This window comes from Triticum aestivum, unplaced genomic scaffold (assembly GCF_018294505.1).
Source record: "Triticum aestivum cultivar Chinese Spring unplaced genomic scaffold, IWGSC CS RefSeq v2.1 scaffold51842, whole genome shotgun sequence".
In the NCBI taxonomy this organism is placed as follows: Eukaryota; Viridiplantae; Streptophyta; class Magnoliopsida; order Poales; family Poaceae; genus Triticum; species Triticum aestivum.
In genome coordinates, this window is record NW_025225610.1 from 87511 (window position 1) to 102421 (window position 14911).

General features: G+C 43.4%; 1 protein-coding gene across 1 annotated transcript in view; it reads right to left on the reverse strand.

The window, feature by feature from the left end:
• The window catches only part of LOC123172295 (homeobox protein HOX1A-like), an 11068-nt gene extending 6507 nt beyond the window's left edge, over positions 1-4561 (reverse strand). Inside the window, exons 1-6 of the mRNA XM_044589295.1 lie at positions 4257-4561; positions 2930-3095; positions 2723-2846; positions 2522-2637; positions 1861-2433; positions 1207-1482 (exon numbers count right to left, since the gene is read on the reverse strand). Of these exons, the coding sequence (XP_044445230.1) occupies positions 1207-1482; positions 1861-2433; positions 2522-2637; positions 2723-2846; positions 2930-3095; positions 4257-4555 (1554 nt within the window). The 5' untranslated portion in view covers positions 4556-4561. The remainder of the gene's footprint in view (positions 1-1206; positions 1483-1860; positions 2434-2521; positions 2638-2722; positions 2847-2929; positions 3096-4256) is intronic.
• Between the last annotated feature and the right edge of the window lie 10350 nt (positions 4562-14911).

The window sequence follows — 14911 nt, forward strand, 5'->3', positions numbered from 1 at the left end:
CACCTCCGGGCGGGGGAGGGTGCGGGGGGTCGGCGGCGGCGGTGGAGCGGGGGAGGGTGGGGGGTCGTTGGCGGCGAGGGGGATCGAGATGAAGGGGGATCTGGCGCGGGGGGCCGCGAGGGGGATCTGGCGAGGGGGGATAGCGATCGAGATGGAGGGGGGTCGAGATCGCGTGTCGTCATGAATATTCAATATTTTTTCATATTGAATATGAAAAAGTATCATCAAATTTGAAAAAATATTCATGAATTCAAAAAGTGCCCATGAATTAAATTTAAAATATACATGAGTTTGAAAAATAAAAATGATAGTAGTTTTGCAAAAAAAATGATAGTAGTGGCGCACGAGGTGAGTGGTGCGCCATTACTAGTTAAAACTAGTAATGGCACACTGTGCCCTGGTGCGCCATAAATATTTTTAGAAAAATAAAAAAAATGTTAGTAGTGGCGCACCATGGGTGTGGTGCGCCATTAGTGTCTATCACACTAATGGCGCACCAAGACATGGTGCGCCACTGCTATATAGTAATGGCACACCACATGTCTGGTGCGCCATTACTGGCCATATCATCTATTGCCCTTTTCCTAGTAGTGCTGCTTTTGGTTTCAACATGAAGAAGAAATATTTTATGTTTATAAGTGTGTGAAATACACATGTATGTGCACATCATCACAAAAGTGTACATAACACTTGAGGCAGAGGGAGTAGTAAACAAAAAATTTAGAGCAATAGTTTAGTATCAGCTCAAATGCTAAACAAAATAACTAAACTGAAGACATAGCAGCCAAGCTACGTATCTGGTACTATATTATCATGATATCCATGTAGGTCTAAGAGCTAGTATAATAGCAGGCGTATACCCCGCTTATATGACAATTTTACCTATGTAGAGGAGAGAAAAATGAAAAATTATTGGACGTATGATCTCATGCAATAGCTTGCCACAGCATGTGCTCTTAGGAAAGTACAACAAATAAGAAGACAGGTTAATATAAAAGACATGGGAACACCATAGAGACACCAGTTGGCTGTACTGTTAGGCATGATTTTGAGCATTCCCATGATGGCTTTTTGATTTTCTAAATAAACTAATGATTCACCCAGTTGACATCAAGGCAAACAAAGATACGATAATCTTTCATGGTGGACAAAAACAATTATCATAAAAGGTGCTAAAATATGCACACAGGCAAGTTGGGAGCTTACAGCGTAGAGTTTTTCGCTTTCCGGAGACTGAATGTGCTGTCTCGCTGAAACAGGTAAAACAACATGGTCCACTTCAGGACCAGAGGTCAGCCCCCTGGAGTATTGATCATTTACAAAACCATGAAAACCGTCACGATGCACATCTCGCGTTCTCCTGGAGCTTTTGTGTACAAATGAATCCACTTCAATTTCTTCTTCACTGTGTTCTTTGAGTGTGCTCTTCCCAGACCAGTCTTCACCATCGCTTGAATCAGATAGTGCTTCCCCATAAGCATCCTTTTGGTTTCAGCATGAAGAAGAAACATGTCAGGTTCATCCGCAAAAGAAAAAAAAGAAACATGTCAGGTTCAGAACCCAGTAGAACACATTCTGATTAACAGTTGAATTAGTAATTTCTACTCAACAGTGGTACTTGAGGTAATGGTCAGCATCACTTCAATTTGGTGTTCTAAACAGAATAACGAAAAATCAAGAAATACAAGACCAGCTACGCATCTATTCCCAAATTATCAAAGTAGTCATGCATGTTCTATTACGGTCATCACATTATAATCATGTTAATCACCCCCATAAATGTTTATTTTCAATCTTCAGTGGAACTATTGGATTTGACTATATTTTATGAATGAAGTAATGCATGCAAGTTGAGCTTACATCATAAAGTTTTTTGTAGTCCAATGGTTTAACCTGCCGTCTCCTTGATGGTAAAATCGCATCCTGGTCGATCTCAATGTCCTTGGTTGTGAGATGTGACATTGATGTGTTAGGTCCAACAGGGGCCCCTTCCAAGTCATTAGTATGATCTCCAGCCTTACGACCAGACGAAACTTCCTCCATATGACAAGACTTCGCAATGTCAGCACAGAAATCATCAGAGTCCGATGTGAAGTCTGACTCATCTTGCTTCTCTTTCATATCTTCATCAGAATCTGGCCCTGCTGGATCATAGTCATCGTCCTCCGAGTCATCAGAAGGTAATCGAAGGTCATCAACTTTCTCTCCCTCCTTCAGATGTTCTAAACTGTCAGAAGAGGTGATGGAATTGGAGTCATCAGAGTATGAACCTTCATCCCCATCCTCTTCTGATGATCCTTCCACATGACAAGCCACATGTTCTTCGGATATATTGGGGTCGAAGTCATCATCTTCTGAATCGTCCGATGGAAGATCAGGTACATCACTTTGCATAGACCCGTGTGCCATGGCAGCAGCCTCAGGAAAAACTTTCTGCAAAAATAATGTACTATCATGGTGAAATATAGTTCAAATTATTTGCCTTGAATCAGTGAAGTATTCTTAACAGTGAAAATGTTACCTGCCAAGAGTCACTAATTGAAAGATCTGATGTCCCTCGGAATTTATTTATTGATTCTATACAGTCTATCTTGCAAACACATGCAGGGCAATGCCATTTTTCCTCTCCCTCGGGGACTACAAAGGCAATGATCACATGTCTGAATTAACAACAGAAATAACAGCACCTTGAATAGCATATTAATCGGAAAATAAATATTACTATCTTTAGTCAGTAAAGGAGGGTTTAGACAATTCTGGTGGAACCCTCTTTTGCAGGCTCCATCACAGAGAATGATGTCATTATCCAATGTATCTTCTTTTAAACTACAAGTGGCACAAACAATCTGCAAGATGGAAAGCATGGTCACTGATTAAAATATTAAGCATAACAGAACAGAACACTGGAAAAGAAAAATGTGTTGCATACATCATTTGAAGACATATTTCCTTCAGAATCAAGCAAACATTCCTCGGGCTTCCCCACAGTTAGAAGATGATCCAGATTCTGGAAAGCTTCTCGTATTTTTAATTTGTACCGCATGATATCCTTCTTGGCCCGTTCAAGATCCTTCTCGGGCCTTATCTTTTCCACACTGCATGTTTATTTCTGGGTGAATAACATTTCTAAACTGCAACTAACGCTGCAAGGAACCCAAAGTAAGAACGTCCAAGAAGCTGTGTTGTTGACCCAAAAAAAGAAAGCATGCTCATGCGCCATTGATGAAATAACCAGCCAAATAAGAACATTGATTTAGTTGAATACCAATCTGGAACCTGGTGTCATCCAAGTGGCTAGTAGCGCGTGACCGGCTGTGCGCACAGCCCGCCACCCGCCTTCGAGCTTTGGGCTCGCAAGGTATGTTCCTCGGTTGTTTCTTAGTTTGAATGCCACAGGGGCTAGTGCTATTGTTCTAGTAGTTTTATTTGAACCCTAAATCATAGATTACAATTGGCCCAATTTGAGATTTTAAATGTACATGAATTAAATGTCAAAACTGAAGACATAAAGACATCAGCAGAGATAAAATGATAAATCCTGTAATATATTACATTCACAGCGCTATTAATCGAGAGCTACATGAATGTTGACCTCATGACTCGTGACTGTATTTCTAAAACAAAATGCACAGATGGTAAGCCTGTCACTTTTATACTTCTAACCTCGCATTCTCTTGGTTGATTAAATTGCAGATTAAATAGGAAACACCGACAAAAAGGCAGTGTTTTCCTTAACAGCCAACTCAGGAAACTTTTAAATTTTTAACTAAAAAAATACCATTTAATTGTACTTCTGCGCTGGTTCCAAATTAATACACTAGCAGTGAGCCGAGTTAGTTGCAGCAGGTCTTCACATTTCAAGTAAATCATGTCCATGTGCAAACATATATACAAATGAAAGAAATATAATTGTTTCAAGAAGCAACTTTGCCAAATATGCTTAGGAGTCTAAGACAACAAGAAGAATGCAATAGTTCAACTAAAAGTAAATATTGTTATCTTTAAAGCCATTTTAGTGTGTGATAGATGGGAAGCAGATACGTTTTGATATATATAGCTGCAGAAGGGTGTCACAGCAACTCGGGTGGAAAACGATAAATGCGACTTCCAGTTCGAATTATTTTCCAACTAAAACACCTTAAAGAATGGAATGGAAGGAGTAAAAATGAATGAAAGTTTAGCTACACACAGAAAGGTGAGTTCATGAGAAGTCGCCAGCAAATCAAATCAAATACATGAACAGGGAGGTGGCGAACCTTTGATTTTTCCAGCCTTTACGTGTATATGCTTCAACAAAAGTCTGATGATAGCTTATCCGATTGAAAAAGTATTTAATTTGCTTACGAATTTTTGACAACTCATCGTCATCAGGACGTCTCTCTGTGGGTCTTTTCCTTCTTATTCTTTTAGTAGTTGGTTTCACTAGAGTATCCACTGAGTCGGCAGGTGGCTTCTTCGCGGGTCTAGAACGAAGAATCCTGACCTCGAGCTTCTGGCTAGAGTTCCGAGTCTCAGTAATGTCCTCAGCGGAGGCACAATTATTCCTTTTGTCCATCGGATGGCAGCAAGAAACAATATTATTAGAAGAAAAAAAATGAAGAAGTCTTCTTGTGGAGCTAGCGCCAAATAGGGATCTCAGCACCTACAGAAAGTAGACAGGGTATAATCAACATTTGGTGGTGTAAGAAGTGATCACATATAGTATATAACTTATAAAACAGTGATAGCTAACTTTGCATCTTCAAACTATCTCGTTTTAAAAGCCAGTATAGTACATTCACAACATGGTAGGAAGCCTAAGAGCGATTCATACACATGTGTTAGAAGTCAGATCTACTGCTGCCAAGACTTGTTCTGGATTACAATCAAGTACACCAGCACGCAGCACCATCAGCACAATCTATACACGAAACCATCTCGAAACTGGACCATCAGCACATCTCAACCGAATCTACAAGGTACCTGATCTAGAATGAGTAAAGGATCGAAATCCTAGATACCACGCCTCCCTCTTGTAAAACCAACTTGAGAACGGATCCATGAACCACCGCTGCAGGCTGCAGGGAATCACGAAGAAGAATACAAACCCAAAACGAGTGAAAAACGCCGCACAGATCTTGAGACCCACGGAGACTAGGGCTTGGCGAAGCAACCCTAGGAGAATCTACCATGAATGATTGGATTTGGCCGCCGCTAGAACTAGGAGACAGGGAGTCCCAAGGGGGTGGCGGACGGAGCTGGGCGTGGAGGAAGGGAACCGGACGGGGACGGGGGTGAAGTGAACAACTCACCGGCCGGGTTGGGGAAGGTCCGCCGCCGCGCCGCGATGATCTGCCGCCAAGACGGAGTGAGGTGAGGGAGGGAGAGATGGGCGATGGGGGGAAACTCAAAATATATAAGCCACCAGATGCGCGGTGCTGTCCCGTGGTAGGTAGCGTATGGCTTCTGGGCCAACTAATAGATTGTGTAAGGTTTTATCAGGTGGATGCCGGCCCATTTTGGCCTGCCAACAAATAGAGTTCCCAAGTTCAGATAAATATAACAAATAGAATTCTCAAGTAGTATAGTGTAGTAAAATAGATTCTGATTTCTCTTATGATAAAAAGTATTTATTCATTCTCTCTGTTGGAGCAGTTGCTTGGTTATTCGGCATTTTCGCTAGTCGAGTCATTTATTCATTTCAATGCAAAACTCTGTATTTCTTGATCTATTAATCAAGCAGAAGAGAACGGCCTAGATCTTTTCCCTATTAAAAAATGATTTATTATCAAATAAATAACCAGATATTTTATTTTTCCAGTAAATGGTCAATAAGTAAACCCCTTGTTTCTACAGTTGTTCATGATCGAGACTTAACTAAGTACGACCGGACACGACCTTGTTGTGAGGAGGCACCCAAATTATTTCTCAACATTTGCAGAAGCCGAAGTATCACATGTATGCAAAACGCTTTGTTTATTAAATGAATAGAGATATTTTCTAAATATATGCCAAACGGAGTGAGGTGAGGGAGATATTTTCTAAATATATGCCCCCTCTCGAATACAAGGACCCCCCTCCCTCCCCATGGAGAGAGCCAACCACTCCCTAGGCCCCCCCCTTGCTATCTTGCAGCCACACCCCTAAATTTCCGCCTCTAGCCCTCCTAACTGATGGTGTCCTAGACCAGGGTGTGCTCACCACATCGACTCCTGGCCAGGTGGGCGGGGCCGAGGATACCCATGGTGGTTCATTAGTGAGCCATGAATGGAAGAGCCACGACGTGTACAAGGAAGGTTCCAGAAGGCTTGACATGTACTCCAAGGCCGGCCAATCCTCTACACCACGATATCCTTACATAATGAACCAAGGGGTAAGGCATGCAAAAGCCCATAGAATCTTGTGGTAAGAACACTTGTACACTGTACTCCATCCACCTCATTACAAACATAGCAGGTCATAGGGTATTATCTCTTCAAGAGAGCCCGAACCTCGGTAAAAACTCATGTGCCTTGTTACCAGCATACTTATGCTACCAGCTCGGGACCCCCTATGAGAGATTCGCCTGAATCAAATCAGTGATAGGTGGCCCATACAGGTCCCCTCCGATAGCCGAAAGCGTCCGATGGGAATCAACCAGTGAGCACACCGGTTCTCACGTGACTTCTAGGCCACAATGGATTTTCCTTATTTGAAGCATCATGCTTCTCGCTGACTCAGTTGACCACCTTAGCCAGGTCGAGATCCTCACTCCCGGTCAGATCATGAGATTTGGCAACTTGGAGTATACTGTGGATTCCTGTGGTGAGTTGAACCTCTCAAGTTGGGTGTCAAACCAGATCGAGGAACAAAAAGATAGGCCCTTCTCTGCGCCAATGTCGGATCGGGCCCAGAAGAAGGAGAAGAAACCTACACTAGATCCGGAGACGAACTCTGTGTTGAAGAACACGCTTGCGCCCCAGGCGCTAGACTTGGCCCCACAAACGTACCTCGGATCCACGTCAGAGTAGATCTCAGGTGAACTTCCTCTTGTCCTGACATTAGACTAGGCTCCGGAGGACTACAACAAAAATTCCTTATACGATATGTTAGATCGAATTCAGAGGCTTGCTATTTTCGACGAGAAACCATCCATCTATGATCAGATCTGGAAGTCCGCGAGGAAGGTCGGAACTTTTGACCCACCCAACACCCACCTAGTAGCCAATATCGAGGACCTAACCGAGGGTCCTATAGAGCGGCTCCTAAGAATTCGACTATGCAGACGAGGACTCAGAAGAATCCTCGAGCAGCCAGCCAGACCCCAATGCACCCACGGTCAAGTGGAGGGCAACCTCCACCTATGAGAGGCAATGACACGGATGACCCAGATGACCCCAATGGTGATCCCACAAAAAAATGACATCTACATGGTGGACACCCCAGAGAAGCAATGACAGGGATGACCCAGATGACTCCAATGGCAATGTCGGCAGCGACAATGGAGTCGGCGGCAGTGGCGACGAAGCCAATGGTGATGATAATGACAATGGAGATAACTACCATAATGACAACAGTTATGAATTCGATGACCTATGCAGTAGCATGGGTCCTGAGGACAATGACCTCTGAATGAGACCCTGGGTAACTCGGCCATGATGATATAAGGATAAGGCTGGTCCGTAGGGCCAACAGAATAAAACCTGAGAAGAGGCAGATATGTAGGAACAACAAGACCAAGATGAGGCAGGCGACTAGGCATGCAGCACCGCCTAGCTATTATTGAAACCTTATGAAGGATATCGACGAAGTTGCTGAGGAAAGCACAATATCTAAGCATCAGTGGGCACGGGTCTACGTAACAAAACCCAACCTCCCCGCTTCGATAGACGAAGGGAAGGCACTAGCAGGCGCGCCAGTAACGATGATAATGGCAGCTCTATAGTATGCGTTAACAATTGAATCTGGGGGAAACAATCTACCCAATAAGAAATCTTTGTTTCTCGAAACTTATATCAGATCATCCAGCATAATTGTCCTCCTCCTGGTCAGGCCGGATGCTTTGCTTGGCTGGCAAAATACTAGACCCCCCCCCCCCCATGACTACACAAAGTACGAGGACATAGGGATGTCTAATGTGCGCCACGCCATCGCCCGCATATGAGGTGGAGCCCACCGAGTTTGTTTCACAGACGAGGGATGGAGCATGATTTTCCATTAGGCTTCAAGCCAGTAAACATCAAACTATACGACAGATCAACAGACCCCTACGATAGATCGAGGACTATACCCTTCCCATCCATATAGCAGGAGGTGATGATATGCATGGCAACAAGTACCTGCTACTAAAGCTCAAGGGCTCAGCCTAGCACTAGTTGCATACCCTGCCGCTGAACTCAATTAGCACATAGGAGACCTAGAAGCCCAATTTCTGTAAAACTTCTAGGGCACCTGTGTCAAGCCCCTAGATGCCAATGACTTGGCACTGGTAGTGCAGAAGCCTGGCAAGTCCGTACGCTAGTTCTGGAATCGCTCCCTTACAAAGAAAAATCAGATGGTTGATTGCAGCAAAGTGGAAGCCCTTGCCGCATTCCGAAAAATATCAGTGATGAGTAGCTATTGAGAAACTTTGTGCATTCAAAGTTGAGGACTATGGCCTCTCTCACTCAAATGATGAGCAGATTTTGCGCTGGTGAGGACAACTAGCTCTCCAATAAGGAGGGCCAGAGTGGTGATCCGGGCACATCTGAGGTGCGTGACGGAAACGGTAAACGATGTGGCAATCGGAAGGGCATACGTTGGGACAGAAGAAAAATGCCTTCCTCAAGAGGACAAGAGATAAATAAAGCTCCACCTTTTTGCCATCTTTTAGCAGTCTACAACACATTGATTCCCTGTAGAGGACGACGCTTTTCAAGTAGTCCCACAACGTTTCACGTGGCAACGAATTGTGCGCGAGGAACCTTATGTGTGTAACGGAATCACTTGTTGGAGCAACATTCTGGCAGTGTGCCAGCGGGATCCAATCCAATCCAACTCTCTTTGTCATTCCTCTCTCAATCCTGTCCCTAGTCTATCAAAATAAACTTTCTTTCCTCTCTCCTCGTGATCTCACCGCCCCTCATCTGGATAGAACCCCCCAACCCGGTCCCCGCCTCATCTTCGAACCAATTGCACCAACACATCCACCCCGCTCGTGTCATGGTTGTCGGTGTTGTGCTCCTGATCGAGCTACTCCTTCGGCTCCGCCCGCGTCGTCGGCGCCACAACCGTGCATCTTCTCAAGACACAATGAACCGCTGATGTGCTCCTCTCGTACCACCAAATTTGAGATCTGTGTGGCGGCTACAACGACTGACAAACATAATCATATTGCACATGTTAGTCTTGGTTGATATCAAAGGTGGTGGTGGTGGAAGGCCACACCACTATCGGTGATGTGGGCTAATGACGTTGTTGCCACAATGGATGTAATAAGGCGTATCACTACGGATATGATATGAACAATTTTGAGTGACAGACTGAATCATGTTACATAGGCTACTCGTGTTTTTATATCATGTGTGGGGGTGGTGGACACCCAAAGCACTCCATTGGGGATGTGAGTAAAAGGCATTGTTGCCACCATGGATCTTACAAGGCAGTTAACAGGGATGCCACTATGTGCACTGGAAGGTCATGCTCAGCAATCGAGGTTGATCCTGAAGGGTTCTTTTCATGATAAATATTTCATTTTTTTAATCATTTTTATTACTACTTTCTTTGCTATGGTTAGCTTTATCTTTTGACTCAATCCACTTATCCTTCACATTCCAAAAAGACAAGAAAATTTAGGGTAGGAAACATTATCTGGATTTTCTTTTTAAGATTCGAACATATATTGGATTATAGAAGTTGAACAGATCTCTTTTTTTTTTACTCAAACGAGCCCATATCTTTTGTTTGTAATCAATTGCTAATTCTGATCTCCCTCGCCAGTGTAGAACTGTAGATAGAAACTCCCTTTCCCTCATGGTGTAATTCCGAGAAGGAGTAAATACAATGAAATTGAACATTCACAAATCACACCTACTTGGACATAATGGTACATTGACCAATATTCCATTGAAAGCGAAAAAATGACGTATAAGCAGAATTATAGTAGCCAATTGAACATAATTGCTTAACATTAATTTGCCCTTCGGTATTGTTAATAGCCAAGCAATACAATCCTTGGAGAAGTACTATTGAGCATGCCAGATAAGAGTAGCTTGCCAAAGATACATAATAAAGTCAACCAAGCTTAGTATGTACTTCTTGGAGAGAACAAATTACATAGCTGCACCACGTTCATCAAGCTATGAGCTTGTGCTTCTCTGGCAGTTCCGTTTATTCAGCTTCATATGCGTCCAGAGCTTGCGCAATATATTTTTTCAATAGTATTTTCTTATCATTCCTAAAATGAAAAACTGTTATCATTTGTCTGGAGACTTTCAAGCAAGCATCCTTATCCAGCTTAACTTCATATTTATCGGCATCATTGACCAACCTCTTTACCTCATGTTCTGAAAACTAAGAGAGAGATATTTGCACATTTAGAAGTCGCAAATATGCCTATAAATGTACAGATGTTGCAGCTTGGAACACATTCACAAAATAATACATACAATTTACCTCACAAGAATTGCTAGCTTCTTTAGGGCACCATATCCTCTTCACAGCTGTTGCAACTTTTAGTAAGTCCCAAGCATCAGTGTCGATGCCAAACACATCTTTAATGACAGAAGCTGCATGGTGCAAGTCTCCAGACTTCTCGTTCTCAATTGAGTCACACTCAAACAAGGCATAAGCCATAATAAGAATTCTCTCGTTGAGCTGGATAGAAAGAGAATTGCTTCATCACTAAAGCAAATATGGAAAGCATATGGTGTGAAAATGAAGGACTCCAAATGTACAACGCAGAAACTATCATACAGTGTCACGCTAAATGTCATGGCCCTATAAAGGAAAAGGAAAGCATGTGTACTAGTTAACTCACCATGTCCGGGTTGAAGTAATTAAAATCATAACGACTCAAGACATTTTGTAGTCCTTGACTCATTGGGAGCAGTTGAGATTCATGCAGATACGCCTTTTCTCTAGGCACCAATTGTCTCATACGAATCTGTATGCCCCACATTAACTCCATCACAGTTGTGTCATACACGCAGGCTATTTTCTGGAAAAATTCACAGCAAAAATTGTGATTAATTCCTTACAAAATAAAGGCAGACCAGTGGAGCTTATACTCACCAATCTTTCTTCAATAATTTTTTTATATCCAAGCTCTCCAACAGCCATTTTCTGCCCAGGGCAGTGATACTTCATGATCATCTCAGTAAGAACTCCATTAACACCAGTGCTTTGATTAATGGCGCTAGAACTGTCCTCAATAGTTTGAAACTGTCTCAACCAAACAACCTGATAAAGAAGTATACAAGGATGAGCATGTTAAGGGGCCAAAGAAACAATTAATCAAATAGGTTGATTCTGATTCAATATGTATCCCAATAGCAAAGATATACCCACCATGGCCAAGTCCTTCATGGAATACTGCTGTAGTTCAGATTAAGTTGACATACTAATATGATTTTAAAAACCTTGACAACTGATCACAGTGTTGCTTTATAGTAGTAGCAGCATATCAAGTACTACAAATCAACCTTGCTAGCAGTTACATTTGAATTTGGTGCATAACTTGTTTTGGGGCATGCGTACATGCAGTCAAGCGCAGGCTACATGTTTTACATACAAATTTATGGAGGAAATTTTAGGTAGCCACTTAATTATTTAGAAAGTAATCAATAGTGTGTTTATGTTCTGCAATGCAAGAAAAAAAAATAACTACTATGATTGATTTGGCACCATGTCCACAGGTTACGCACCCCTTTGCTCCTAAGAGCACAGGGCACCCAACCTAGGGTTTCCGCTCCCTCCCGCCGCGCCTCTGCTGCTCTGCCTCATCTCCTGTTCCCTTAATTAGGGCCATGGAGGCGCATCCTTGCCGCCGGGAGGGCTATGCTTTTAAATGTTTCTTTCAGTTTCACTAGGGTTTGTGTCTTAGTCAGGGAGACATGGCCGGCTCCCTGCAGATGGAATAAGCTTCTCCCCACCTAGCACCGTACCAGTGATGGTTCTAACGTCGTTGGATGGTGCGTGTGGAGGTTTGTCTCCGGTGGACCTTGCGGGATTCGGTTGGCGTTTGGCTTCTGTTGATCCGATCTTCATTCGTCTACGTTCGTGCGTCTACGGGTGGGATCCTTCCGAACTATGCTTCTCTTCAACTATGGCAGTTGTTGTTCTAGTGCTTGTAGTCGTCGCTAGGTGATTTATGGACCTAGATGTAATTTTTACCTTTGCTGTTTTTTCTGCTACCATGACAATTGATGAATAGATTGGAAATATTCAACAACAACAACAGAGCCTTTAGTCCCAAACAAGTTGGGGAGATTGGAAATATTCCCCGCAAAAAGATGGCACCAAGGAACATAAGGAAATAACAATCACAATTATGGGACGGAAGAAAAGGAGGGTCACTAACTTTCTTGGCCTTCTCAATCTTGGTGAAGTTAGTCCATATTTTCTGGAGGAAACGGGGATAAAACAGAAAATAAGATAGTAACATAAACGATAAGCGCAAGCAAGCACATCAATCACTAATTAAGAGGGTAGACCATAGGAACCTCCAGGGCATTTGGTTGTTCAATGAGCGTCGCAAAAAAATTGAAAAGTGCAAATCCAGAGGGCGTCTCAAACAGCAGCAGCATCACTTTGTCAGCTGCAAATGAGAAGTAAAATTATCAGAAGCAAACATGATTATTACAAATAGAAAAATGTACAGAATTCAGATCACAAGGGGTTGTCATACATCGTCTGGACTACTAAGGGAGGGCCATCATAACAAAAATATGGTCCGTTTTACATGTCATCTTCCACATTGGACTTCCACCTCTCAGCCCCTTCTCCATTCCTAGACCTTGAGCCACCTGATTTTCAAGAATCTGGCCGCTCGTGGCTACGTACCACCGACAAGCCCTAAACCCACAGCTAATGCCCAACAGTTGTATCCAGTGCTCTCAACTGTTCCAGGCCATACACTGGAATGTTCCAGCCATGGAAGGCAAGCGAGAGGGCATTGGGGGAGACAACAAACCGCAGTCGGGTGATTGATGCGCCTAATGGTCCGCACCGCAACCAATACACCAGTAATTAACCCAGTGAGCCATCATAGTGCCGAACCTAAATCCTTGCGCTGGGATCCAAACCCTATTTCTCTCAACAATGGGAATGTGCTGCTACAAATAGGGTTTCCCTGCTGAATCTGCTGTGAAATTAATAGAAGAGGATGACGGCTCACCTGTCCTCCTCGTCGTAGGACGTTGTTGGGCCGTCGCTGTCGGAGGGACAGCGCACCGGCGGGAACGCTTCATCGCCGTTGCCGCCGCTCCAGGCTTGCGGCCGGTTCTGGATTCCACCGACTCGATTAGGTTTCAGTAGAGGAACCTGTCAGGCTGTCACGGGCGAATATAGATAGAGCCAAGGGACATCCTACACGCGGCCCATTCAGGCCCAGTAACTAAAAAAGGCTAATATATTTTTTATCCACAATATCTTTCCAAATCTTTTTTTGCTTGCGGGTATAAACTAGCATTACTCAATCAACATCCTCTTTACAATCTACTTTGCATAAGTTCAGGAACAAACCACACGATAGTTCTTTTTTCAGTCCTAGCAAGGTTAGCCAAGTAGTCACTGACTGTGTTTTTGCTCTGACTACTACGAGTAATACATGTTTTATGAAGGGAAAGCAAGCTTTTTAAATCTGCTACTGCTAATGAAGCAAATACCCATTTATCCACAACATCGACCTTTAGCATGTTCACCACCTGGCTTGAGACCATCTCCAGCAGAATACGAAGATCAGATCTCTCAATTGCTAATGAAATGCACACCACAAAGCGAAAAGGAGCATACCTCTCTGAATATCAGTGATCAGCTTCAAATTATAAAGAATCCATTCCTGTCCATTATTTGCATCTTTTCCAACTTCAGCAATGACCAAACTTTAGCCATACATGTCTAGAGATCAAGCGCTATCGGACACCTACATAAAGCATGAAAAGTATTTTCCGGTTCACGGTCACAAACAGGACAGTAGTCAGGCTTCTCAAGTCCCCTTTTATGCTTATTTTTCCTTGTTGGGAGTGAATCTTTCCTAATATTGCCTCATCCTGAATATACAAAGTGGTGGGGCATCCTTATTTGATCCAACTACCCAACAAACAAAGATTGACACATCTGAGGGCATCTCCAGAGCGGACCCTCAAACCTCCGCTACATTTGTCATCCAACGGGAAGCTGTATACGTCCGCTTAGCAGTTTGGACCTACGGATTCTGGTATCCAAGAGAAAAACATGGGGGGCTTTGCCGGAGTCCGGACATGTAATTGACCAATCACATGCATGGTCCCACCTACTTTTTGTCCTCCCATCCAGATACTTCGTGATTACCATTGGATGGCTCCCACCCGCATCATGTTCACCGACCATGTCCGGACTTAAAAACGGACCTATACCAAAGACATTTACATGTCAGCTTTGGAGATGCCCTAATGTTGTGAACCCACCATGCTCTTTCTTCATGCGGACTGAGTGCCAGTTGGCTAAGATATTTTCTTTCAACGCACCCACGTCGCTCACAATTTTGCTTGCGTCCACCAGGTTTTTTTGCCGAGGATAGAGAAACGTCACGCAACAAATGGACTTGAAACTTGGAGATGGAGGTGAGTACATTCATGCAGTCCTTCTAGTAGTACAATTGCATTTGCTGATCATACCTCATTTTCGGGGCCAGAAGAGTATTGTGCTGATCATATTTCATCCAGGCTTGAGATTTGGATGAACTAGATGACCCGGTTGCGCCAATGGCGCAAGA